The sequence below is a fragment of the Biomphalaria glabrata genome, chromosome 13 (genome assembly GCF_947242115.1).
Source record: "Biomphalaria glabrata chromosome 13, xgBioGlab47.1, whole genome shotgun sequence".
NCBI classification, from domain to species: Eukaryota; Metazoa; Mollusca; class Gastropoda; family Planorbidae; genus Biomphalaria; species Biomphalaria glabrata.
Window position 1 is genome coordinate 31,492,909 of NC_074723.1, and position 26,168 is coordinate 31,519,076.

The following is a 26,168-nucleotide window of genomic DNA, read 5'->3' on the forward strand; positions in this document are numbered from 1 at the left end:
AAGCCTTCAGTTTCAGGGTAGAGATGACCTGCTTTGAGCCATGTTAAGGAAGCAGCCTTGTCAATGTTGTCCCCATCTAATAAAGCCGGGAATTTTCCGTGGACACCTGGTAATAAATAAAAAAAACTGTGCACATTTATAGGCTCTCACTAATAGAGACAGGAACAAAAAGTGTATAGATGAGACCGCATTTTCTGTCTTACATGTTTGTGTTACACTGAATAGTAAAAATTAAAGTTTCCCTCTCAGACCATGCGATGATGTTAAGGTCATCTGTTTCTGTCACCTGACTGTTGACGAGCAGGGTATCATGTGGCCAGCACAACTATCAACCGCCTTTATCCCCCCCCCCCCAAAAAAAAAAAAAAAACGCAAAGTTTATATTCCCAGTCTTTACCGAGATTCGAACCTAGGACCCCAGGTTCGGAAGCCAAGAGCTTAACCACTCGGCCACCGCGCCCTCACACTGAACAACGCAACCTCAATTAGCGACTCAACAGTCTACGTTGATTACACACTTTACACACAGCATAATTGTCACTCAATGCCAAGGGGAATAATATTAACTGCTAGCAACATGTACAAAAGTCAACAATATAGTTCCAGGTTTCAGCCTTGTCCTCGTTCACAAATAAAAACTAAAACTCTGAATCAGGTCAACTTGACATAACTGAAGGCTAGATATGGTTTTGCCTCAGCTCTCGTTGTAAACACTGCGACATGTTGCAGTTTGTCTGCCTTTTTTTATGCAAGAATACTAGAGCGTTTCAGCTTTTTGAGACGGAATAAGTAATACTAGATTCATCTGGTAGTCAGGTTCTATATGAAGGTAAGTTAGTGTTTGTACCTTATTGAATACACTTCTTCTTGAGTATAAATAGGCCGACTCGCGGTTTTGTTAGTGACAATGTTGTATAAGATGTGAGACAGATTTCACTCCTATCCCAAGTTATTCCCGTAAATATCATGAACTCTAGGTTTTTACTCTTACTTTTAAAAATAAGAAGAAGAAGGAGAAGAATTATAGCTTTTAGATAGCTCTACCATACGCTACTTTCATGATTATAGCATGCTCAGAGCGCTTTGGTCCAATCTCATTTGAAACAGGTGGGGGGAGGGGTATCTGGGAGAAGTTTTTTTTCGTGCTGCCTTTAGGCGCCCAATAAACACCGCTCTGCTCGAATCGGGTGTCGAACCTCGAACCCCCTTCAATGAAGTTCAGTAGGGAATAGGCGCTTTATGCGCCATTATCCCGTTGATTGTTAGAAAGACATTTATACAACAAACAGACCTGGACATGGGGTTCTTCACCCCTGTCCTGTCTGAGGGCTCCCAGCAGTGACGGCCATAATGACTGGGCATGGGGCTCTTCACCCCTGTCCTGTCTGAGGGCGCCCAGCGGTGACGGTCATAATGACTGGGCATGGGGCTCTTCACCCCTGTCCTGTCTGAGGGCTCCCAGCGGTGACGGCCATAATGACTGGGCATGGGGCTCTTCACCCCTGTCCTGTCTGAGGGCTCCCAGCGGTGACGGCCATAATGACTGGGCATGGGGCTCTTCACCCCTGTCCTGTCTGAGGGCTCCCAGCGGTGACGGCCATAATGACTGGACATGAGGGGGGCCGTACCACGTACACAGCGCACCGTTCCTGGACCCCACACACTATAAGTGGCCGAGAACAGCGCTAACTATGTGGAGCTTGTCTCATATTCCTATACTGTAACCGCTACTGTTCCGTGTAAGCACCCCCCCCTCCAGCTTAACGGCTAACTGATGGAGGCCCCCTGCGTGAACGGTGTGGCGGATTTTTTGGACTGGGTTGCTAGCTTTTGTTCCATCTCCACCCCGAGTGAGATAAAACAAACAAAAAGCTCACACTGGGTATCCTGCTGGGGCCTGGTTCGCTACTCGTACTTAACCTATCTAGTTCCACTACTAGACGTTTCCACGGAATCGCCACGCTGAGGCGACGGATAGCTGGAATCCTCCGAAAGTCCCCTTCATAGGTAGCATGGCAAGCCAAGCCAAGTTCTCTCGACCACGCTTTCCACAAACGATTTAAAAGAAGAAAGCATTAACTGTTGAAATAAAGGCAAGGAATGGATTTAGAATTAATAAGACTTTTAGCTCAGGGGTGGACTGGGTGTCAAAATTTGCCCAGACATGGCCATTCGATTCTGCCCACAACTTGATTGTATAAGATATGCGTAAAACTGAAAGCATGTATGCAAACGTGGGTTTCTCAACGTATTATATTTCTTCATGTTAATTGACTTTAGGGCTATCTATGGCCTCCTTCAGTTGCGAAGTGACTATGGATCATTTCATGAAAATGAGATGAATGCCTGGGCATTAGCTGATGTATCCAAAGGAACGGCAGTGCCGATACAGTTTTAGGTCAGCGGTGTCGCAGGTCCTGCCAGGATGTAGCAAAGGGTGCTGCAAACTACCTTAAGGTCGCCAGTTTCTGATTTTTCCTCATGGTTGACTCCCGAAGCCTTTCTCATGACTAAGTATAGCTGCAAGGCAACATAGTTTGAATTCAGAGTTTTCCTTCTCCGATATTTACAATTTTGTAGATAATAGGACTATAGGAAATCACAATATGTAAAAAAAAATCTACAGTGCAATCGCAATTTTTATTAATTACTACATTCTTTTGATATACCTACACTAGGAAAGCATAACATTGGATGGCTGCCTTTTCGTGGGTTGTGCGCTCTGGAGTGTCGTCTCGATGGACCCCCGCGGATGTCGTTTAAGATTCACACGAATATGTTCACACTAGTTTGACTTATGTAGGACTATACAAATGTTGTTTGCTTATTTCTTAGAGTTTAAAGAGAATTAAAAGTCGCAGACGCACGGTTTACGGGTTTAATCGAATCCATTATTTCGGAATATGTGGTTAGTATTAAAGATCTTTTATAAAAGGAAAAGCAAGGTCAATCACCTTTACAGGACTTACTGACATTTAATGCGCCCCATTCGGCAGCCCCACCGACTTATTTAGGCACCGGCCCAACGGACATTTGACCGGTTGCCCATATAGCCAGTCCACCACAGCCTAATCTTTATGAGATACTAGCAGGATATGACCCGCGGGCCTAAGTTTGTGTATCACTGATCTAGCGCCAAGTTCCTCCATGAGGAACTCAAAGGAGCGATGATGATACCTAAAAAAACATGAATCATTAAAAATAAAATACCGATTGGCCAATGGATATCGAAAAAGGGAAATGCATTCTACATTATTGAGATATTTTTGTAAATGTGGAGTTCTTACCTTTAGATACTTCCATATTATGTACACCAGAAAGAGCTTCTATTTCTAGATTTGCCTCAGTGTATAAAAATCTTAATATACATGATGCTCTGTTAAGAAGCGTAATGGGGAGTTTCTATTTGACCTAGTATATATCAACTCTGTCTTCAGGGGCGGACTGTAGTTTGCTTAAGTTGGCTGCACTGGGGCAGTAAGTAAAATTTCCCTTTCATACAATGAGATCTGAGCCCGGTGATGGTTTGAAGAACCTCCCCTTTCCGGCTACGCCCATCTGTTATATTATAGGTGTAAGCCTAATTCTCTACAAAATATATAAAGTTTGATAACGCATCGAAAACTGGATGTATGCATTCGTAGGATTACATAATGTATTCTATTTATACATGTATGTAGTCTGAAAACTATAAACAATACAATAGCAGCCTAATGAGTTTGAAGCTTTTTGGTATTACTTATAGATTACAGACGTTTCTTCAAAAAATAAGATTGTTAGGTCTTACGCATTTCATGTGTCAATCTAGTCATGCATGTTGATCTGTGACTTAAAATATGCTAAACTATCGGTTTTCCTGGCTGACTCAGGCAACCCATTCCATTAAAAGATAAGAGAAAGCAGAACGGTTAGAGAGGCACTTACTGTGAAAAGCTCTTGCTTCCTCCTAGTACATTCTCAAAAACGCGATTTGTATATGAATATACCATGACCCATTATTTAAAATATAAATCTTCTTTCATTAAATATCGGATGTGCACAGCGCTATATAAATTATTAATAATTTTCATCATTAATGACTTCATACTAAGCATAAGTTTGCCATTCATTATAATAGTATAAGAATTGATTTAGATCTAGATTTATTTTTTTAATTAAATAAAAAAAAATATTGTAAGCCTTAAGTGTAGTATTTTTAGATCTATGTTATTACAAATAAACAAAAAGAAACTTACTTCTTCTTTTCAAATCGCAGAAAGTAGAGCTTTATACCCATATTGAGCTGTGAATAAGTTGGGTGGTTTGCAATTTCGCGGCTGTGTGTAATGTGTCTCTCTTTTTTTCTTTTATTTCTCTATCTCTAGTATTCTTTCTTTCTCTCTCTCTCTCTCTTTCTCTCTCTCTTTTTCTTTCCACCTCTCTCTCTTTCTCTCTCTCTCTCTTTCTCTTTCTCTCTCTCTTTCTCTCTCTCTTTCTCACTCTCTCTTTCTCTCTCTCTTTTTCTCTCTCTCTTTCTAACCCTCTCTTTCTCTCTCTCTCTCTTTCTCTTTCTTTCTCTCTCTCTTTCTCATTTCTCTCTCTTTCTCTCTCTCTCTCTTTCTCTCTCTCTTTCTCTCTCTCTTACTCTCTCTCTCTTTCTAACTATCTCTCTCTTTCTCTGTCTCTTTCTAACTCTCTCTCTTTCTCTCTCTCTAACTCTCTCTCACTTTCTCTGTCTATTTCTAACTCTCTCTCTCTCTTTCTCTGTCTCTTTCTAACTATCTCTTTCTCTCTCTCTTTCTCTTTCTATCTTTCTCTCTTTCTCTCTCTCTTTCTCTCTCTCTTTCTCTCTCTCTTTCTAAGTCTCTCTCTCTCTTTCTAAGTCTCTCTCTCTCTTTCTCTGTCTCTTTCTAACTCTTTCTCTCCTTCTTTCTCTCTCTTGCTGCCCGAAATAGTAACAAGGCCCGTAAATCCAATTAAAAGCAATGTTGACATTATGGACGTTTGATGTCTTTCAACTTTCAGTTTCATTTTAAGACTATGGACTTTATCACACTGGGTTTGATCTCCTTCACTTCACTACTGGTCTACGCTTACTATCGCTTCTTGAAGAAAACCCTGAACGTGCCCCCGTGTCCAGTCAGACCATGGCCGGTAGTGGGTCATCTGTTGATATTGAAGGCAGACCAGAGGCCACAGTTCAAACAGTGGCGGGAGCAGTGTGGAGATATTTTTAGGTCAGTGCCAAGAAGATTTTAAAGGGGAATGTCATAATTTCAACAATTAGTGAATGTTTTAATTTACAAATAATATATCTATTTTTTTAATATGTGTTATTTCGTCTTATTTTAATTTCAATAGCTACTTAGTTTTTTTCTGATGTAATATTTCTGCGCATTCAAAGCGGCCAGATTTCCCTAGCTTTCTATGTGACATCATAGGAGCTGTAAGATATGTGTACAGCAACACGCTGACAATCTGCAAACATTTGACATGTATTATACAAGAAAATATTAGTTAGATAATATAATAAGTTCAATAATACCACAGTTTCTCGCTACCTAGACATATAACATTTTCTTCTGAGAGTTATATTTTAATCAAATGCTCAATCGCTAAGGAAAAAATGTGTTCTTGTGTATCTGTGTCTGTCTGTCTGTCTGTTTTTGTGAGAGGTTTTTCTATCCTCTTTATGGTGATAAAGTAAAAAAAAATTCAACATTTGGACCTTGCGATCTATAGGGCAGATGATGTAAAAGCCATCTGTTTCTGTGGCCCACGAGGGTGTCATATAACCAGCACAACGACTAACCACCTTATGTTAGGCACCCATAACATATGAGTGCACTCAGAGGCGCCCAAAAGATCCCGAAATTCAAAATCCCAGTCTTCACCGAGATTCGAACCAAGGACCCCGGTTTGGAAGCCAAACGCTTTACCTTTGAGCCGCCTCGCCTCCTCTTTCTGATGATACTACATCAAACATCTTTACCTAGAGAATATCGTTTGTGTGCTTCAAATCATTATAAGCTTTCTCTACATTGTCTTTTCAAGAAACTAGTTTGTTGTCAATGATCATACTAGCAGAGTTAAAGATAAGAGTGAGTAAGTGAGTTAGTTTTTATGTATGTGAGCTGGAACCAAACGTTAGAAACACTGTAAAATAAAAAAAAACAGAAAAACGTTACACAAATTTTCAATGTTTTTTTTTTTTTTTTTCCGGACAAAAATATACATTAAATATTCTCATTGAGTTATCTCCCTTTTATTTCAGTATTTACCTGGGGTCTAAACTTCTGGTGGTCATCAATGACTTTGAACTAATTAAAGAGACGTTTGTGAAAAGAGCAGACGACTTTTCAGACAGGCCAATCATATTTATTGATGAGGTGAGTTTTCAGTTTGATTTCCAAACCTCGGGACTGGCAGTTTTTCCCTGACGAGATGTCACCGCACCGAGTGAAACATCACAATGATTGTAAGCCTCCTCACACATAGGATCCTTACTGAAACTTTAAGCTCTTGTAACATGGTCAATGTATATGATGAGACCCCGAGTGCACCAATTTTATTTTTCTCAAGACCTATCGTACCTTTAAAAGTGGTCAGGTTCTGTCGTAGCATCCTGGATTCCAATAGGATCTGTTCCACTTTTTCCGTTCCCTCGTGGCAGTTTTAATATCTGGCATTAACATTTTTACTGATCCTAGCGTTGTAAGCTCCCGTTGAACAGTGCCCTGTATCAAGTCGTGACATGATTTCTTAATCCTTTCTGCCCAGCCGCAACCACTCGTCTCATCTTTGTGGGCGTTCAAAGGACTTTCAGAGTTTCCGTCCCATACTACTCTTGAATCTTAGCACCACTTGGACTTGTTCCACTCACAGTTCCTTGTTCCCATGGTCGGTATAAAAGCCAAACGGTCGTTTCCTATGCCTCACTCCTGATTTCTAATTGTCGTCCGACTTGAGTCTAAAACTATTAAAACTCTGAACAGATGTAACTTTGCTATATTCGTATTACTGAAAGCTTGTATCCCAAGGAAATCGTGACAATTAGCAGTTTCCTATACTTTACAACGAGCCATTTTTGATGTGTATATGTATTTAAATAAAGTTTTCCTTAAAAACGGCTCTTCGTACCACCCAGACTTGTTTCATTCTTAATACCTTGTTCAGTAAAAAGAATGTAAAATATTTACATCTGCTTGGATCTTTACCAGACGGAAACTTGTTTAGGTCATAATAGAATATGCATTCTGTGTTTGGGACCCCTGAATTCAAGAAAACATTGAGAAACTTGAATAGATTCAAAATAGAGCATTGAGATTCATAACCAACGAATATTCACATTTGACTAGAGTAACAGACAGGCAGATGGAGAAGAGAGTTTCCTTAGGCCTAGAGTCATAGGCTTAACGCTTAGTTCATTTCAAAGAACTGCAGTGTTTCATCTGAGCCCAGCCGTCTGAGAAGTTGCACTGCAAAAACTTTCTTCCAAAACCAAAATGGACCAAATAGTTTCTCGCAAAAGCTGCTATTTAAAATGATTCAAACTGATCAACGTTTTTTTCTAGACTGGATCAGGCAACCCATTCCATGCTCTAATAGTCATGTACAATGACATCTAGAACTTATAGAAGTTATAGAACATGAAAGCAACTGATTGATTGTCGTTTCCTAATGCACATTTTCGTCATAAATTTTTTTTTTCAAAAGTCAGTGCATGTCATGCTTCCCAAACAAATCATACAATTTTTTTTGGCCTTTTTGTTTGTTTGTTTTTTCCCCTTAAGAACTTGTTAAATTAGCTTCATTTACAAATTTCGTGTTATCGCCACATTGATCAAACAAAATCACTAATAGTTTGAAATATTTTTTATCAACAGGACATGGGTGATCAAGGCAGAGGTCTTGCTTTTTCTTCAGGCCAACTCTGGAAAGAACAGAGAAGTGTTGCGCTATCTATACTTCGCAAATTTGGCTTCGGCAAAAATATTTTGGCTGAGAGAATTCAAGATGAGGTATCACACTATCTGGACCAATTAAAAGACTATGATGGCAAGCCGGTAGACATTAAAAGAATAACCACAGAAAGTACGGCTAATATAATCTGCTCCATTGTCATTGGGAACAGGTTTGACTACAATGATCCAACGTTTAGAAAACTACTAACGGAAATCGAAATCCTGTTTTCTTCTAACAAGCAAGCGGCTGTTATAACATTTTTCCCTTTTCTGAAATACTTACCGGGACACCAAAAATTAGTTCAAAATGTGAAATCAATTTTGAACATTGAACAAGATTTCATTGTCAAAAGTAAAGACAAAGATCCTGAAGATAATTTTATCGCTTCCTATGTCGCTGAAAGAGATTCCAGAATTGCAAGTGGAGAGACTACGACAATGAATGAGATGAATTTATTGAAATCAGTTTTTGATCTTATTAATGGTGGAACTGAAACAACGACTACTACAATTTGTTGGTTTGTGCTTTATATGTTGAACTATCCGCAAGTTCAGAAAAAAATATATGATGAAATCAACACTCATATTGGAAGTGGTCGAGTCCCGTCCATTCAAGACAGACCTAAGTTGGTTTATCTCAACGCTGCGATTAAAGAGACACAAAGATTGGCAAGCATTGTACCGCAGTCTGTTATAAGAATATGTTCAAAAACTCAAACTATTAGAAACTATACGATTCCCGAAGGTTCTTTGATTGTTCCGAATTTAGACTCTGTATTATTGGACAAAAACATCTGGGGATCAGATGCTGACGTCTTTAACCCAGACAGATTCATTGACGCAAAAGGACAGTTAAAGAAACCCGAAGAATTCATTCCCTTTGGAGTTGGACGTCGTGTTTGTCTTGGAGAATCAATGGCTAAAACTGAGCTGTTTCTGTATCTAAGTTCTTTGATTCAAAGATTTCACCTGCTTCCAGTTCATCCAGATCAACCTCCACCAATGGATTATATTTATGGACTTACAATGATTCCCAAACCTTACCAACTAAAACTCATTGAAAGAAATCACAATTAGTCTTGCATTACAAATGATAATTTGTTAAAATTTTAAAAGATTCAAAACGCAACAATACGCATAGTTTTTTAGCGGCCCCCTTAAGGGGAAAAAGCCGCTATTAGGTTTGTGCATAATGTCCGTCTGTCCGTCTGTCTGTCTCTCCGTCTGTCCGTCTGTCACACTCAGATCTGAAAAACTAGAAGAGATATGAAAAATATTATTTCACCATTAAATGCGGCTTGAAAAGTTTAGATGCAACGGCTACTTTTGGTTTTCTAAAAGCAAACCGTTTAATTTATAAAATTAATTATGCAAGCGATTTTTTTTCATAAAAATACACCAATTCTAAAACAATTACGTAAATGTAAGGGAGGCAATGTTACAATATGCTAACAAAGATGGGCAATTTTTGTAAATTTTCAGTATCACTAAATCAAATATGTTTATAAAATGTACAAGAAATGTTTACAACAAATATAAATAATAGTTAAAGGTGTTTTTTCTGGTCAACTAGCTGCTAAAATTAATAGAAAACATTTATGTTTGTTTATAAAGGCTAATAATGCACTTTGTATGTTAATATCACGCACATTTTTTTTAATGGACTTTTTATGCAGCGACTTTCGTGCAGTAGCGTAACGTCGCAACATGCTATGGTGCTAAACCAATTCCTTAAATTTTTTTAAAAAAATCAGATTTTATTTATTTTTTATTTAGTGCCCCTCATCCGAATAAAAGAAGCTTATTTTGTGCGTTTTGTCTGTTGGTCGGTCTGTCCGTCACGATTAGATTAACAAATAAAACTAAAGGAAGGCTATTGTAAATCTGATTTAACCTTTAATTTTTCATTCAGAAATATTGCAATAGTTTTAAGTATCTATAATAGATTGTTCCAAATGTTTTGTGAAAAACAAATCAATGCCAGCGAATATTTTTTTGCTCTTCTAAATTATATTAAATTTTATTTCCATGCTTAAACGTTGCAATAAACACATTATATTTTATACATTGTTCCGGTTTTTAATGTAAATAGTATATAAATGCTAAATAAAAATATCTATACCTATTTATATTTCAATAACTATAAAGTTGTTCCGGATATTGTTTTATAAAAATAAATTATGTCAAATCATTGTTTGAAATCGCATAATTGACTAATATTACACTTATATTCTTTGACACTATGTCACTGTAGTTTATTTATCCATATCAACTGTTCCGAATTTTTAACTTAAAACAAATTTATGTCTAATGACTTTATTTTTTTCAAAAATATCGACAATAGGTTGTTCAGGATTGTAAAATAAAAAAGTAATTTACTAGAAACGATTATTGAAAATCACTTATTAATTTATTTTACAGTTAATTTTCTTGCCGAAACATAATAAAAGTTGTTTAATCGGTAAAGAATGTTCCGGATTTTGTTTCGAAATGTTTGAAATCCCTCTTCTAATAAATAAAGAAATAAATTTCTCTTTTACGAAAATTAGTTGTTCCGGATTTTTTATGAAAAATATTTTAATTCTATTTATATAAAATCGCACTTCTCTCTTACACTACATTTAACTTTCTAGCTAAAACGTTAGAAAATCTTATTTTATCGTTAATATTATGTTCCGGTTTTTAAGGAAAACAACTTCCTAACACCAAAGTATGGTTTGAAAATCTCTCTATAAGGCTATAGTACATCTAATTTTCATAACAGACCATCCCACAAATTTAATTAACGGTATCTCACAATAAATACATAAACATCTGGAACAATCTATTATAGAAACTTAAAACTAATGCAATGTTTCGGAAGGGAAATTACATTTTAATCAGATTTTCAATAACTTTTAGTCTTTTTTTTTCTCGCTATTAACATGACGGACAGAGAGGCTGACAGACAAAACAAAAAAAGCGTCTTTAATCCCTTTATATCTATGTTATATACATATTTAGTCTAACTAGCCATCAAATGAAATGCTAAAAGAACTCACACGGTGCATCAATGTCTATGAACACTCGACAAGCTGCTAGTATAGAAGACATTTTTTAGTCTAACTAGGACGTGTGACGTATTGGATTTTTTCCTCTGACGTCATATGGAGTTAATTCTTTAAATGAAATGCTAAAAGAAATCACTCTGTGCACCAATGTCTATGAACCCTCAACAAGCTGCTCGTATAGATGACATTTTTTAGTCTAACTAGGCCGTGTGACGTATTGGATTTTTTCCTCTGACGTCATATGGAATAAATTCTTTAAATGAAATGCTAAAACAACTCGGTATAGTAATGTTTATTAAACCTCGTAATGTGACTCGCATTTTAAAAATACAATAGCTAGATTTAGATCTAATCTAGATTTTTTATACTAGATCTGGATTTTTTTGAAACACTAGAACTAGATTTTTTACACTAGATCTAGATTATTTTTTTTTACACTAGAGATTTTTCAAAACTAGATTTAGATTTAAGTTCTAATTAAAATCATTGTAGAATCTAGATCTATAATTTCTTGGTCTAGTTTAGAATGTTTGTTGTTTTACATGTTTCGGATGTTCCTTCAGAGTTGTAGTCCAAACCTCCCTCAGGACGACGGGGGATGGGAGCGAGTAGGGTTTGAACCTGGGACCATCGATGAATCCAAACGGCAGTCCAGGCGCAAACCGCACTACCCGACAGCCATGATTTAGACTAAAAAAAATTTTTACAACGTCAAATGAATCTTTGAAACATTATTACTTTTAACAATCAAAACAAAATCACGTCTTGGATATTCCTTTCGATTATGCGGATCCGACAGGGATCCGTCTCCCACGGGGGCCGCCTCTGAGTTTGTGTGTCAACACAAACTCTCTTTGTAATCTTGTTTGTTTTAATTTGTATTTTGTCAAATTTTTTTAATGCAACTCTTTTTTTTTTTTTTGTCAACATATTTTATTGATATTTCATATGCTCATTAGCATATAATATTATATATATTTATTTTTTCTTAGGCACTTAATACTAAACCATTTCAATATTTCTAACATTGTATTATTATATTTAGTCTAACACTCACAATTAATCTACATCGGTAAAGTGTATAAGAATTTGAATTGATATATATATACAAATATAACATACCATGCTGGATTTTTCTGTGAATTATATTTTCTTTTCACTAAAACTCAAACGAAAATGCAGTACTTTAAAGGAATATTTATGTAATTATTTTTATTGTTTCAACTAAAAAAAAGGTTTTGTATTGTTCGTGAAAGTTAAGCAGTTCAAATCATTGTCACTGGTAATAATTCGTCTATTCTAGTGTAATGTCATCTGTTTAATGTTGTATCGACAATTCTCAAACATCGTAGAGCGTAATAGACACAGATCCAGTGGACACTCAAACATAGTTGTATCTTTTTGTGGTGTTTTTTTTTTCTTTTTGTAAACTCTTTATGGTTTCAGAAATCAGCGTGGCAGCGCCGCTTTATGCCGATTTGACTGATTGCACCAAATCGGGCCCCTCGCCTGGTAGTGGAACCACAATTTACATTGAACTCATCACTATCAGTCATGGCTCTTGTCTGAGGCTTTCAAAGATGTAGGACTTAAAGGGTTAACATTCTTAGTGTATCTTACGATTGACGTAGCTTTAATTTAACCCACAATTGCGTTTGAGTTGCTTGTAGGACTTAAAGGGTTAACATTCTTAGTGTATCTTACGATTGACGTAACTTTAATTGAACCCACAATTGCGTTTGAGTTGCTTGTAGGACTTAAAGGGTTAACATTCTTATTGTATCTTACGATTGACATAACTTTAATTAACTCACAATTGCGTTTGAGTTGCTTGTAGGACTTAAACGGTTAACATTCTTAGTGTATCTTACGATTAACGTAACTTTAATTAACCCACGATTGCGTTTGAGTTGCTTCCTATTCATATTGTATAACAAATGTTGATAGAATGATCTAATTAATAATAATTGTTATTGTATAGAATAGGGCTCTCGCAAGCATACATTACATTGGGTCCCGAAATTGTAAGACTGGCCCTGCAAGGTGAAACCTGGACACATGAATATTTCAAACACGGCTATTACGATTTTTCTAGAAATGGGACATTTTGAATATATCTTTGGCTAAAAAACTAGCTACCTAATTGGCTAGACAGTACAAAATCCTGTTTTTATAAATTTTCAAAATATTTTTGTACATTCGTGTATTACATCTTTCGTTCCCACATTAGAAACACACAAAATAGACGTTAAAAATTTACACCACAGAGTTTGATTTTATGCAATAATCTAATTGCTAAGAGGAAAAAAAGAGTTCCTGTGTCTTTTTTGTTTTTGTGATCGATGTCTACTGGGGCTCGTAAAGACCTTCCTTCAGGGAACAGTACCAGAGAAAAGACGAAGAAACAAACAGAGAAAGTGAGTGGAAAGACAACAAAAAGGAATAGAAGGGCCTGCCTTTTAAAGAGGTCCTTAACGAAACCACCAGTTAAAGAATCATTCAGTAACGTTAGTTATTGAAATTTATAAGGTAATCACCATAAGGTATCATGTCAGTTTGCAATACCATATGGTATCATATCAGTTGGCCTAACAATACAATGGCATTGGTGACACTTTCTATTTCTATTGGCAGAGTTGGTAGTCTGAAGTTTTTAGCTCCTGATATTCAAGCCGAAGATATTGAGACCTGCTTTTTTTTAACCTGCCTGACCATTTAGTGGGCCAATTTTGAGTTTGCACCTGAGTAATTTTTTTTTTTTTTTGAGCAAGGGAAAGAAATTGTGTTTGACAGATGCGACGGTATAATTTGAATTAGTCCCCTTGTGGAGGCTTGAACCCATGATTGGAATTCAAGTCGTACTTTTTTTTATGCATTTAAAAAGTCAATCTGCCAGTGGTGGTAGTTCTAGCGAGACCTTACAGCTGTGTGTGTAGCAGTGGCGGAGCTCAAGATAGCTGTACGACATAGGCGTATCCTCTTTGTGATAAGGACTCCGGGGGAAAGCTCTTGGGGGAAATTGACCAAAGGAAAGAATTTCTCCAAAATGATCAGGGATGAGAGATTGAATCTTCGCCGATTCTTTGTTTGAAGATCCTCCATCAACATTTTTTTAATTTCATTTCGTCCGTTTGTTATTCCTTCCCCTAAACCCCCTGCCCTCAGCTTGTAATATTCAAGTCAACTGGCGATTCTTCTTCTTTATCTTTTGTACATTGATGGCTTATAAACTTTGTTTGATGTATATAATTATCAGTCTAGATGTGCGGATTTAAGGATTATTTTTGTCTGTATAGGCAGGGCCCGGTCTTTAGGCCACTGCAACCTATGCGGTTGCAGTGGGACCCGCGCTTTCATAGGCCCCGCGCTAATTCAGGGTGTAATTATTAAATTGCAAAATATATGCGAAAAACTCCTGGAAATCTCCTGAATTTATTAAAATCTCCTGAAAACTCTTTTAAATCTCCAGAAAAATAGACAAAATTGTCATTTGTGGGTGTCATTTATTGCGGAAAACACCAATCCTACGTGTGATAAAAAGAAAAAAAGGCATTGTTAGTTTTCATGTAATGATCGGGCGAGTTTAAAGCTTAATCGGAAGTTCAATGCTTTATTTACTTTTATATAAATATGCCATTGGTTACAAGGTTCGTAAACTATAGATCGCAATTTTTAACTTAGTAAAGTCGAATTTTTTTTCTAATACAAAATTTTATTATCCTTATTCCCACACAGACGAGGCCCCGCGCAATCAGTTTCGCATAGGGCCCCGCAATTGCTAGGACCGGCCCTGTGTAATGGAAGAAACAGAGAGAGAGGAGAGAAGGGGGGAAAAATAAATGACGGTGAAGGGAAATAACTAGTCACGTGATGTCTTTGCCCACCTGCAATTATGATGCATGTGTTGAAAAGTTTGTCACAATGCAAACTATAATTCAAAATTTTACGGAACAAAAGAAGTTTACACACAAAAATCTACGTAAAATGGAACAGAAATACATCTACAAATAAAAAATTATCTTTTGAAAGACATTATGATATTTATATTACATGTCTACAATTTAGGAATGTCCCGTCAATGTCTTCGATTCTGAAGAGTAAGCATGATAGCTGTGTTTAATAATAATAATAATTATAGCCTTTATATAGCGCTACTTTCATGCTTATAGCATGCTCAGAGCGCTTTTGGTCCAATCTCATATGTGGACCAGTGGGGGGAGGGGGTATCTAGGAGTCGGTTTTTCATGCTGCCTTTAGGCGCTCAGTAAACACAACTCTGCCCGAGTCGGGTGTCGAACCTCGAGCCCCCTTCTAGGTAGCCAAGCCAAGCCAAGTTCAAGCGCACTTGGCCTCTCGACCACGCTTCCCAAATGACTTAAAATGACTATGAAAACCCAGCTGAGACCTACATATTTTGCAACATCTAATGCAGAGAAAGCCGTTGTCCACTAAGGATCTATTTAAGTATTGTTTTGGTCTTTTGTACTTGTCTTTTAATTGAGACTCAAATGTGTGTCCCAAGATTTCCGTAACAGCTTTCCAACTGTCCTTCTGCTGCCAGTTGCATTCTTTGCCAGAGAGGACAAAAAGGGCCAAAACAAAATATAAAATGACTGAAATAATTGAAAATTGTATCCTCAACGTTGCCTACAAAAACTAAGTTATGATTATGATTTATTATTTATGATTATACAAAACCTCTCTGATCGCAGACTAGAGATGAGGACCATTACCGACACTATTACCTCTATTTCTCATTTAGTGCCCAAACATTTAAAAATACCTATACTAGTTGTATGACCCGTCTTAAAGTTGGGTCACAATTTAAACATTTTACTATCAAAGAGAAGGTGCAAGACACCGATCACCTTCACCTATCCCTGAGTCTGTTGGTCCGTTGGGGAACCACCCAAGATTTGCCAACCGTCTTTCTCCATTATTTGGTCAGAAGAAATGGATATTCAGTTTGACTACAACTGTATACTTCAGAATAACCATAACAATAACAAATACAAGGACACTAACTACAATGCTGTTTCACCTATGTTGGGCTAATTTTAGAATATGCATCCTATGTTTGGGACCCCTCAACTCAAGATAACATAGAGAATCTAGAACAGACACAAAATAGAGCAGTGAGATTCATAACAATCAAATATTTAAATTTGATTAGAGCAGTGATTCCCAAAGTGGTCTATATAGACCCCCAGGGGTCTACGAAGACTTCCAAGGGGTCTACGAAAGGGAAAAAGTAAATTGGGGGTCTATGAGATGTTCATGGGGGTCTATGACTTTAATTTTCACACCCCATTAATGTAACTATTTCAAACACTTATAAATGATTTGTAACTTAGTTATAAATATAAATCACAATATTATAATTTCAAAAGTAAAATAGTCGTATTTAATTACACTACTAATCTAAATGGTTAATTTTGTCTACATGTAACTAATATTTAACACAAAAAAAATCTTGATTTTAAAGCGTTGATTATTTATTTCCTTGTTAAATAAGCGATTGTCTATAATAAGAGTCTTTATATGAAATCAATTAAACTTGAGCATTATTTGAGACGGTGCCACCCTGATAAAAAGATAAAAGTGAGAAAAAAATGTCAGAATAGATCCACAAAATCTTTCTTCAACATCATATAGAAAAGATGGTGGTTTGTGAGCGTCTTACAAGATCTCTATACCTAAAACCGAATACGAAAAACATTATAGATAAAACATTGATTTTACCAGTCCTTGAAGTAGTTTTAAAAACTATTTTACACAAACCTTCATCTGATATTATGAAACGAATTTCTTTGAGTAACACTACAGTTCAAGGGCACATCGGTGGGATGAGCATTAAAGCTGCAAACTACCTAATGGTCTTCAGCTCAATATTTTTCCCCAGGGCTCACCCACGAAGCCTTTCCCGTGTTTGGATGTATAGCTAAAAAGCAGCAGAGGTTTGAATTCTATTTTCCTTCGGCTTGGTGGGCTGCAAGCCAAGGCTAATGAGTCCCTCCTGCCTGAAGCTTACTGGTTTAGGCGCCAGTAACTCACCTTTGCCTCTTCTCCTGTTAGTGAAAACAGCTCCGCAGGACCAATATTTGAGCCTAATGTGAAAGCTCAAGAAATACACGAAAAACTGCTCTTTGCAAAAAACTTTTACAATAATACATAAGGCAAATTAATTAATTTGTCCATTGCAGTTAGAAATTAGTTTTAAAAAAATAGTTTATGAATGTGCAAAAATGCAATACAAGTTAAGCAGGGGGTCTACCGAAAATAAGAAAACATGGCAAGGGGTCTACGGGACAAAATAGTTTGGGAACCACTGGATTAGAGTAACACCTATTGTAAAATCATTAAATTTAGAAATCCTTAAGGATAGAAGACTCAAAAGTAAAGAAGCAATTATACATAGCGCACTGAATCATAATCTTCAAATATAAAAACAAAATCTGATAAAATACGATAAAGGCACATTCCTAGTAACCTATGCTTGGACAAATTTGTACAAATGCTCCGTCTTCCCTAGTGCTAATAGAGCTCGGAAAGTGTTGCCTAAATCAGCCAGGAATACAAATGACTTGGCAGAGTTTAAGTCATTGGTTAACATGCCTGACTAGATTGACCTAGGGGCATGCGTAGGACATAATCATCTTTTTTGAAGTAACGTCTTTATTTCATTAGGTAAGACAAGATAATAACAGTATAGAAACAAATACGAACATTCATACACCTAGGATATATTCACTCACCCACACACAACCAGTGCTTTATGAATTAGGCTTTTTATGTACTTCTCGGTGACGACAGATGAGCTTACAACATCATGACTGGAAGTGGAATGAAGGAGTTTTTAAATCATTCTGTTATAGCCCTGATGGAGAGAAGATGACCATTTAGTCCAGATCTGATGTAACAGTACTTTAATGGGCACCGATTAAGAATGGCGTGTTACGCTTTCAGAATAGAAAAAACATTGCATCAGAACTTTGAATGATCTCAAATAACAGGATGTCGGAATTTCAACATCTTTTCTAGTTTTCTTGATCTAAATGGGACGGACGGACAGACAGACCACGTAAAACTAATAGCTTCTATTCCTCTTTCAGGGGACACTTAAAAGGTACAGTTTTTCGATTGGGCTTATACGGATTTTGCGTACTTTAAAATGTGTAAAGAATAGGCTAAGAAGTATCGTGCTACTAAAACACTTATATAACTTCATTGTGATGGCGGTTCTACAAGAAATTGAGTTGGGCTCATAAGCCATGTGGCAGCGAGAGGTCTTATTAGTCCTTGAATGTTGAATATCACATTTTGTTAATGTTAGCAAGAACTTTCAACGTTAAAGTAAGTTCCTGTATCAAGAGTTTTAGTTAACCGTTTAATAATATGAAACAGTTTTAAAATCTTGTAATAAAGTAATCAATTTAAACTAATTATCATTGCACTGGCATGCCTACTGTAAATTTTCTTTGTGCACAAGTGTGAGTTCATACAGCCTATCGGTCTACTTACTAGCAGAACTACTTTACCTAAGCCCATGCAAGCGAAAAAAAAACAAAAACAAAATCTAATTATTGAAAACTTTCTGAGGGTGTAGAATTTATGGTGAAGGTGGCAGCCGTCACGCCTTTGCAGGATAGTCGATACATTAAAAGTCGATTTAAAAAAAAAACGTGAGTGACATTTACATTTGCACCACATTAACACTACGATGCACACGTAACAATACCCATTAGAGCTGGGTGGGCGCCCATTGATCTCGAAATTAAAATTCCCAGTCTTCACCAGGATTCGAACCCGGGACTCCCGGTTCAGAAACCAATCGCTTTTCTTTCCGCAACTAAGGTTGAGTATCAATTATATATCCCTAACAATGGCGTAGCACTCATGGCGTGATGGAGTTCATTGCGGGCCCAAAACCTTAAGGTGCCCCACAGAGGCTCGTGACCAAAAAGAAACGAAATGAAATACTGATTTCCAGAATTTAATTGTAATGAAAGCGTATTCTTCCCCTTTATAAACAAACATAAATGTTTTCTTTTAAATTTGCTAGCTAGTGTACCAGAAAAAAAAACACAGTTAACTAATATTTATATTTGATGTGAAGATTTCTTGGACACACGAAGGTGGCAGTTGCACCTAAACTTTGCAAGCCATAACGCGTGGTGAATTAAGATTTTTCATTTTTCTTCTAGAGATCTGAGTATGACAGATGGACAGACGGACTATTTGCATAAACTTAATAAAGGCTTTTCCCACTAAAAATAACTAATTAAACAATTAAATACTAGTAATTAATTGCCTGATACTGGCAAGGAAAATTAGCACTTCAGTATTCAGAGATATTGAAAAAGGTTTAGATAATAGTGAACAAATAGATGCTATCTTACTAGATTTTTCTAAGGCTTTTGACAAAGTTCACCACCATAGTTTGCTTAAAAAATTAAAATATTTCGGCATTAATGGTCCACTGCATCAGTGGATTAAAGACTTTCTGATAGGGAGAGAACAAACTGTAATAATAAATGGCTCTAAATCAACACCGATAACAGTAAACTCAGGTGTACCTCAAGGAACAGTCTTGGGTCCACTACTATTTTTAATTTACATAAATGATTTACCAAATTGCATTAGTTCAGGAACAAAAGTTAGATTATTTGCAGACGATTGCATAATATATAGAACAATAAAAACAACACAAGACACAGATATTTTACAAAGAGAATTAGATGAATTACAGAAATGGGAATCAAATTGGAGCATGTCTTTCCACCCAGAAAAATGTCAGTTGTTAAGAGTAACAAAAAAACTAAAACAAATTAATTCTACTTATCTTATTCATGGCAAACCAGTAACACAGACTAAAAACGCAAAATACCTAGGTGTTATAATAAATGAAAAACTGTCATGGAATCCTCATATTGATGAAACTACAAAAAAATCAAACAAAGCATTAGGATTTATTAAAAGAAATTTCTATAAATCAAATAAGAACATAAAACTAAAATGTTATTTAACCTTGGTTAGGCCAATAATAGAATATGCATCCTCTGTTTGGGACCCCTCAACTCAAGAAAACATTAAGAAACTAGAACAGACACAAAATAGAGCAGTGAGATTCATAACAAATGAATATTCACATTTGACTAGAGTAACACCTTTAGTAAAATCACTAAATTTAGAAAGCCTTCAGGACAGAAGGCTCAAAAGTAAAGTAGCAATCATACATAAAACACTGAACCATAATCTTCAAATACAAAAACAAAATTTAATAAAATACTCTGAAAGACACAAAGATAAAGGCACATTCCTCGTCCCATATGCTAGGACAAATTTGTACAAATACTCCTTCTTCCCTAGTGCTATTAGAGCATGGAATGGGTTGCCTGAGCTAGCCAGGAAAACCAGTGACTTGGCAGAATTTAAGTCATTGGTTAATATGCATGACTAAATGCATGACGCGTAGGACGTAATCATCTTCTTTTTTGAAGTAACGTCTGTATTATATAAGATAAGATAAGATATGGTTAAATATGTATGGTTTATTCCCCATATATAATCACGGACATTATTTTTCCCAGACATATTCTCGGATCAAGTTGGAATTGTATTTACTTATTTATTGTACCTAACAAAACACGACTAAATTAAAAACTTAGTCAATTAGTCAATTAATAACTGGTAATTAATTTTGTTATCGAATAAGGGAAATAACTTTCACTTTATATAGACATATAGCTGTAAGTGCGTAGTTCTTTCCCTTAGATAAGCTGTGTTTGTTTGTTTTTTAAAGTGTTTTTTTTTAATACTTTGCTTGTTTTTAAAGTTTAACATGTATTATTGGTGTATTTATTTATTTTACATGTGTGTCCTTGTCAAAAATGTTTTACATGTTTCTGATGTTCCTTCAAAGTTGAAAATAATTACTTCCTAGTCCAAACCTTCCGCAGGACGACGGGGGATGGGAGCGAGCAGGGTTTGAACCCTGGACCATCGGTAAATCTGTCCAGCGCGCAAACCGCACGACCAGGCAGCCGTCCTACTGGCTAATCTTCTCATCGTTTTGTTGGGGTTTTTTTTTTTTTTTTTAGTCCGTCTTAGAGCTGCAGGTGCATGGTGACCCTAGATTTAGGCCTTGGACCTCGTTCCGATTCTTACAGTTAAAACTGGAACTTTGAATCAGGTTAACTAAACATGCTTCATTTTGTGTGTGTAAATACTGCAATTGTTGCAGTTTGTTTGCTTTTTTTTTTATGTCTGAATGCTTCAAAGTTCCAGTTTTGAACATTGTGCAATGCTATAAGTAGGGCTTTTTATAACAGAACAACGTAGTCAGTAGAACTCATTTTAGGTATAGAAGCGATTGAGGGGCAGCAAGGTAAATCTGTTATAACGTTTTCTGTCAGACTCTAAATAAAGGTAAACCAATGTCTTTATTGATTATAAATTGACCGACTTGCAGATTTACTGCTAATAATATTTTATTTCTAGTATAGTTAATTACATTTTTTTTTCAAGTTATTCTCATAAGCCTAATTAACTGTGTTTTAAAGTTTTGTACAAAGTAATGATTGCCAGATGAGAAGGTTTATTACTAAATGGCATGACGTTTTCTTAATTGTAGGCTATAACTTATAGTTTGTATGATCTTAAGACTGCTAGGTTTGCGGTCTTTAATATTGAGATTGTTTTGTAGTTAGTTCCTTCGGAAAGTCCGCTTCCAACTTTCACCGTCGAAACGTAACAAGTGAACTCCATGTAAATGTCCCCTGATGCCCCACACCAGAAACAGAATCCAATTATTTCAAAATAGTATTGTCAATATGGACTATAAGAAGACTTGTTTTTTTACAAAGCTTTTATCAACTATCTCTGACTTTTAAAAAGTTTGAACACTTTACCACTTGTAAAACCCATTCTCTGATCAAGTTTAAACTTTGCACAACTATTCATTAGCGAAGACAATGCATGAATTAGTTTTAAAAGAAATTAACCAAATAGTCAATTAATAAATGGTTAATTATTTGGTTTTATACCGACTATTGAAATTAATTCTTCAGAAATATTGCTAAATATTTGAGGTTGTGTCCCCTTTTGTAATTGTACACGTTATTTCTCACACACCCATTCTAGGGTCAAGTTGAAACTTTAAACTGTTATTGTGCCTAACAAAATATGAAATTTTACGATAAAACAATTAGTCAATTAATTTCTAGTTATTAATTATTTTGTTTGATATCGAATAAAGGAAATAACGTCTACACTAATGAGAGATATAGTTAAATTGGAACTTCTAGACCTTAGATACATACATATTGCCTTTTTGAAAATACTTTTTGTAGTCAGTGTCCTTTGTTCTCTAACCTTGATAACTGTGTTAGAACGTAGTGTTATCTTGTATATTTATTTCAGTGAGACGCCATGGATTTCATCACACTGGCATTGATCTCCTTCACCTCACTACTGGTCTACGCTTACTATCGCTTCGTTAAGAAATCCCTGAACGTGCCCCCATGTCCAGTCAGACCATTGCCCATAGTGGGTCATCTGTTAACATTGAAGGCAGACCAGAGGCCACAGTTCCAACAGTGGCGAAAAGAGTGTGGAGATATGTTTAGGTCAGTGCCAAAAAAAAAGATTTAAAATTTTGTTTTGAATTTAATTTATTGCAAGTTACTTTACTTACAGAGTTATTTCCTTTTATTTCAGTATTTACCTGGGATCTAAACTTCTGGTGGTCATCAATGACTTTGACCTCATTAAAGAGACATTCGTGAAAAGAGCAGACGACTTCTCGGACAGGCCAGTCATGTTCATAGATGAGGTGAGTTTTTAGTTTGATTTTAAATCTCAGGCTTTGGAAGTGTCGCCGCCCTCAGCTACCCATCTATATTGGGAGTGGACACTGACTCAAGTGATGCATTCCACCGACTGCTTGATGCTCAATAACAAAACTGGACAAAGTCAATCAATTAAAATTAGGGTCAATTATTATATATTAGCATTTCTCGTAGGTGAATCTCAATCAAAATTTTAGTGTTTTTTTCTATATTGTAGCACTTTTAGGAGTTAATTTAAAAGATGCTGGCACAATAAAACAAGCACATTTGAAACAAGAATCCTTTTTAAAAAAATTGAAATCGTAGATAAGGGAAAGAACTGTACATTTACGCCATAAATCTCAATACTGCAAGGCTTATTTCTATTTCTTTTCTATATAAAACAAAACTAATTTATTACTTCGTTTTTTTTTTAACAAAGATTTTTATTGATTCGTGCTTTGAATGAACAACTGCTCCAAGTTTTTACTTGATCCGAGAAAAGGAATTGGGAGAAATCGTGTAAAAAAATCTACCCAGACAGACAGACAGAGTTAACAATATAAACTTTGTACATAAAAACACTTAGTTTATATCTGTATATAATCATCTCACATCTGTCCCTTGACTTTCGTCACAGGGATGTTTGGACAGTTCGTGAAACCAAATCCCTTCACTCTTTGCGGTCAGCAGCTGTTCTTGGCAGAATATCAAGACTGTGGCCGTTCCGTTCTTTCCCGTTGTGCAGCCAGCGTATCTTTGGATGACCTTCTTTCGTGCTCCCTCCACAGTACATTGAAAGATGACTTTTGACAGTCAGTCATATCTTACAATATGACTGAACCAGCTTTTGTCTCTTCACAGTAAATAAAATAATAATCATTATAGCTTTTATAACAAGGCTTGTCTTCGAGTCCAAAGAAAAGTGAGGAATGCAGTATTTCCCGTGGCGGCGCAGTTCAAGCTGTGACCTACATATTTTGCTAGACCCGGAGCAACAGTATCTCTCTTTGGGTGTCCCTCCATCTCATACAAAGTGATACAAAGTATTTCACGAGTCTACTTCTTCTCATGTTAGGCCCCATACAATTGTATGCAACATTTCATACTCTGTTAACCGCAAGCTAGTACTTTGCTTTTTTCAACAAAGATTTCCTTGCCTTCTGCATCCAGTTTTGAAATAAATTCTTGTACCTGGCCTACATTTCTCTGAAAGGCATACACTCTGTGTGTGTCCAATGAATGTATTTTAATTTAAAAGATAGTTCGTATTCGCTCCTGAAAAGCTTGTAAAGTTTGTATCGATTATTTCCCTATGGGTCTTGAAGTTTAAAGTAATACATAAGTTTGTCCTAACTTAGCGTCCTAAGTGGCCGCTAATTTTACTTTATTTTTTATTTAAATTTTGCTAGCTTGTTTCTAAGAACTCGTTGAATCAGTGTCCCTTTTACAAAGCTTATATCAACTGACTCTTTCTGGTAAAAAGTGTGTTCGCGTTATTTCCCCCTCACCTTTTCTCTGATCAAGCTGAAACTTCGCACAATTATTTATTGACATAGACAAGACATGAATCAATAAAAAAAAAGTAAACAATAAGTTAATTGATTACTGGTAATTCATTATTTTGTTTAATAGCAACAAGGGAAACTAATACTTCATTCACAGATATGGATAAATGTGTTGGGTTTAGTCCCCTTAAATTATTGTTAACGCTATTTCTCCCTCACGAATTCTCCGATCAATTTGATACTTTAAACAATTATTTATTGTAACTAATAAAACACGAATCAAAAAACAACATTTCTCAATGAGTCAATTAATTATTGATAATTAATTATTTTGTTTGATATCGAATAATGGAAATAACTTGTACTTATTTAAAGGACGGAGTTCTTCTCCTTTAGATAAGCTTTGGTTTTAAAGGATTTATTCTCACATCTGGCTCGTTTATAGTCACAATATTTTATGTACCACATCAATATACACAATAGAATATCTTTCAACATTTTCTCATCAACAGATCATGGGTCATCGGGGCAAAGGAATCGGCATGAATTCAGGTCACTCCTGGAAGGAACAGAGAAGTGTGGCGCTGTCTATACTTCGCAAGTTTGGCTTCGGCAAAAATGTTTTGGCTGAGAGAGTTCAAGAGGAAGTGTCGCATTATCTGGACTACTTGAGTAACTATGATAACAAGCCGGTAGACATTAGAAAAATAACCACAGAAAGTACGGCTAATATAATCTGCTCCATTCTAATTGGGAAAAGATATGAATACAACGACCCTACCTTTCAAAAACTTATTATGGAAATCGAAAACTTTTTTTCTTCTAACAAGCAAGCCGCTATTATTATATTTTTCCCATTTCTAAAATACCTCCCGGGACATCAAAAAATAGTTCAAACAATGAATTCCATTATGGAAATTCTAAAACAGTTTCTTATCTTGAGCAAAGACAAAGATCCTGAAGATAATTTTATCGCTTCCTATGTCTCTGAAAAAGATTCCAGAATTGAAAATGGAGAGGCCACCACAATGGATGAAATAAATTTATTGAGATCAGTTTTTGATCTCTTTGTTGCTGGAACTGAGACCACCTCAACCACAATTTGTTGGTTTGTGCTTTATATGTTGAGCTATCCACAAATTCAGAAAAAGATTTTTGATGAAATCAACACTCACATTGGAAGTGGTCGAGTCCCTTCCATTCAAGACAGGCCTAAGTTGGTTTATCTCAATGCAGCAATCAAAGAAACACAAAGATTGTCAAGCATTGTGCCACAATCGGTCATGAGAATCTGTACAAACAATTTAACTATTCGAAACTATACGATTCCAGAAGGATCTTTGATTGTTCCAAATTTAGACTCTGTCTTGTTGGACAAAAAAATTTGGGGATCAGATGCTGACGTCTTTAACCCAGACAGATTCATTGACACAAATGGACAGCTAAAGAAACCCGAAGAGTTCATTCCCTTTGGAGTTGGACGTCGTGTTTGTCTTGGAGAATCAATGGCTAAAACTGAGCTGTTTCTGTATCTAAGTTCTTTGATTCAAAGATTTCACCTGCTTCCAGTTCATCCAGATCAACCTCCACCAATGGATTATATTTATGGACTTACAATGATTCCCAAACCTTACCAACTAAGACTTATTCAACGGGCATAAATTTAACACACACTTAGTCTTGCATGACAAATGATATTTTGTGAAAATGTTTAAAAGGTTAACATACGATAGTATATATAGTAGATATATATTTTTTATACATATTATTACAAAAAGAAATACCTATTATTAGTTTTCTTAATCAGTAAAAATAAAATAAAATATCATATGTTACATT

General features: G+C 35.9%; 1 protein-coding gene across 4 annotated transcripts; it reads left to right on the forward strand.

Moving 5' to 3' along the window:
• Positions 1 to 648: 648 nt before the first annotated feature.
• On the forward strand, positions 649 to 26,168 carry LOC106059999 (cytochrome P450 2J1-like). 4 transcript variants are annotated; one of them, XM_013217722.2, is made up of 4 exons: positions 649 to 829; positions 5,005 to 5,216; positions 6,254 to 6,368; positions 7,866 to 11,376. In XM_013217722.2, exons 1-4 carry the CDS (start codon positions 824 to 826, stop codon positions 9,018 to 9,020), a joined length of 1,488 nt encoding a protein of 495 aa, XP_013073176.2. In that variant the 5' UTR covers positions 649 to 823; the 3' UTR covers positions 9,021 to 11,376. The 4 variants fall into 4 exon arrangements, with proteins under 4 accessions (XP_013073176.2, XP_055863462.1, XP_055863465.1 ...); XM_056007487.1 differs by lacking the exons at positions 6,254 to 6,368; positions 7,866 to 11,376 and adding exons at positions 22,712 to 22,826; positions 24,842 to 26,168 and having other exon boundaries at positions 675 to 829; XM_056007490.1 differs by lacking the exons at positions 649 to 829; positions 5,005 to 5,216; positions 6,254 to 6,368; positions 7,866 to 11,376 and adding exons at positions 21,218 to 21,380; positions 22,415 to 22,620; positions 22,712 to 22,826; positions 24,842 to 26,168.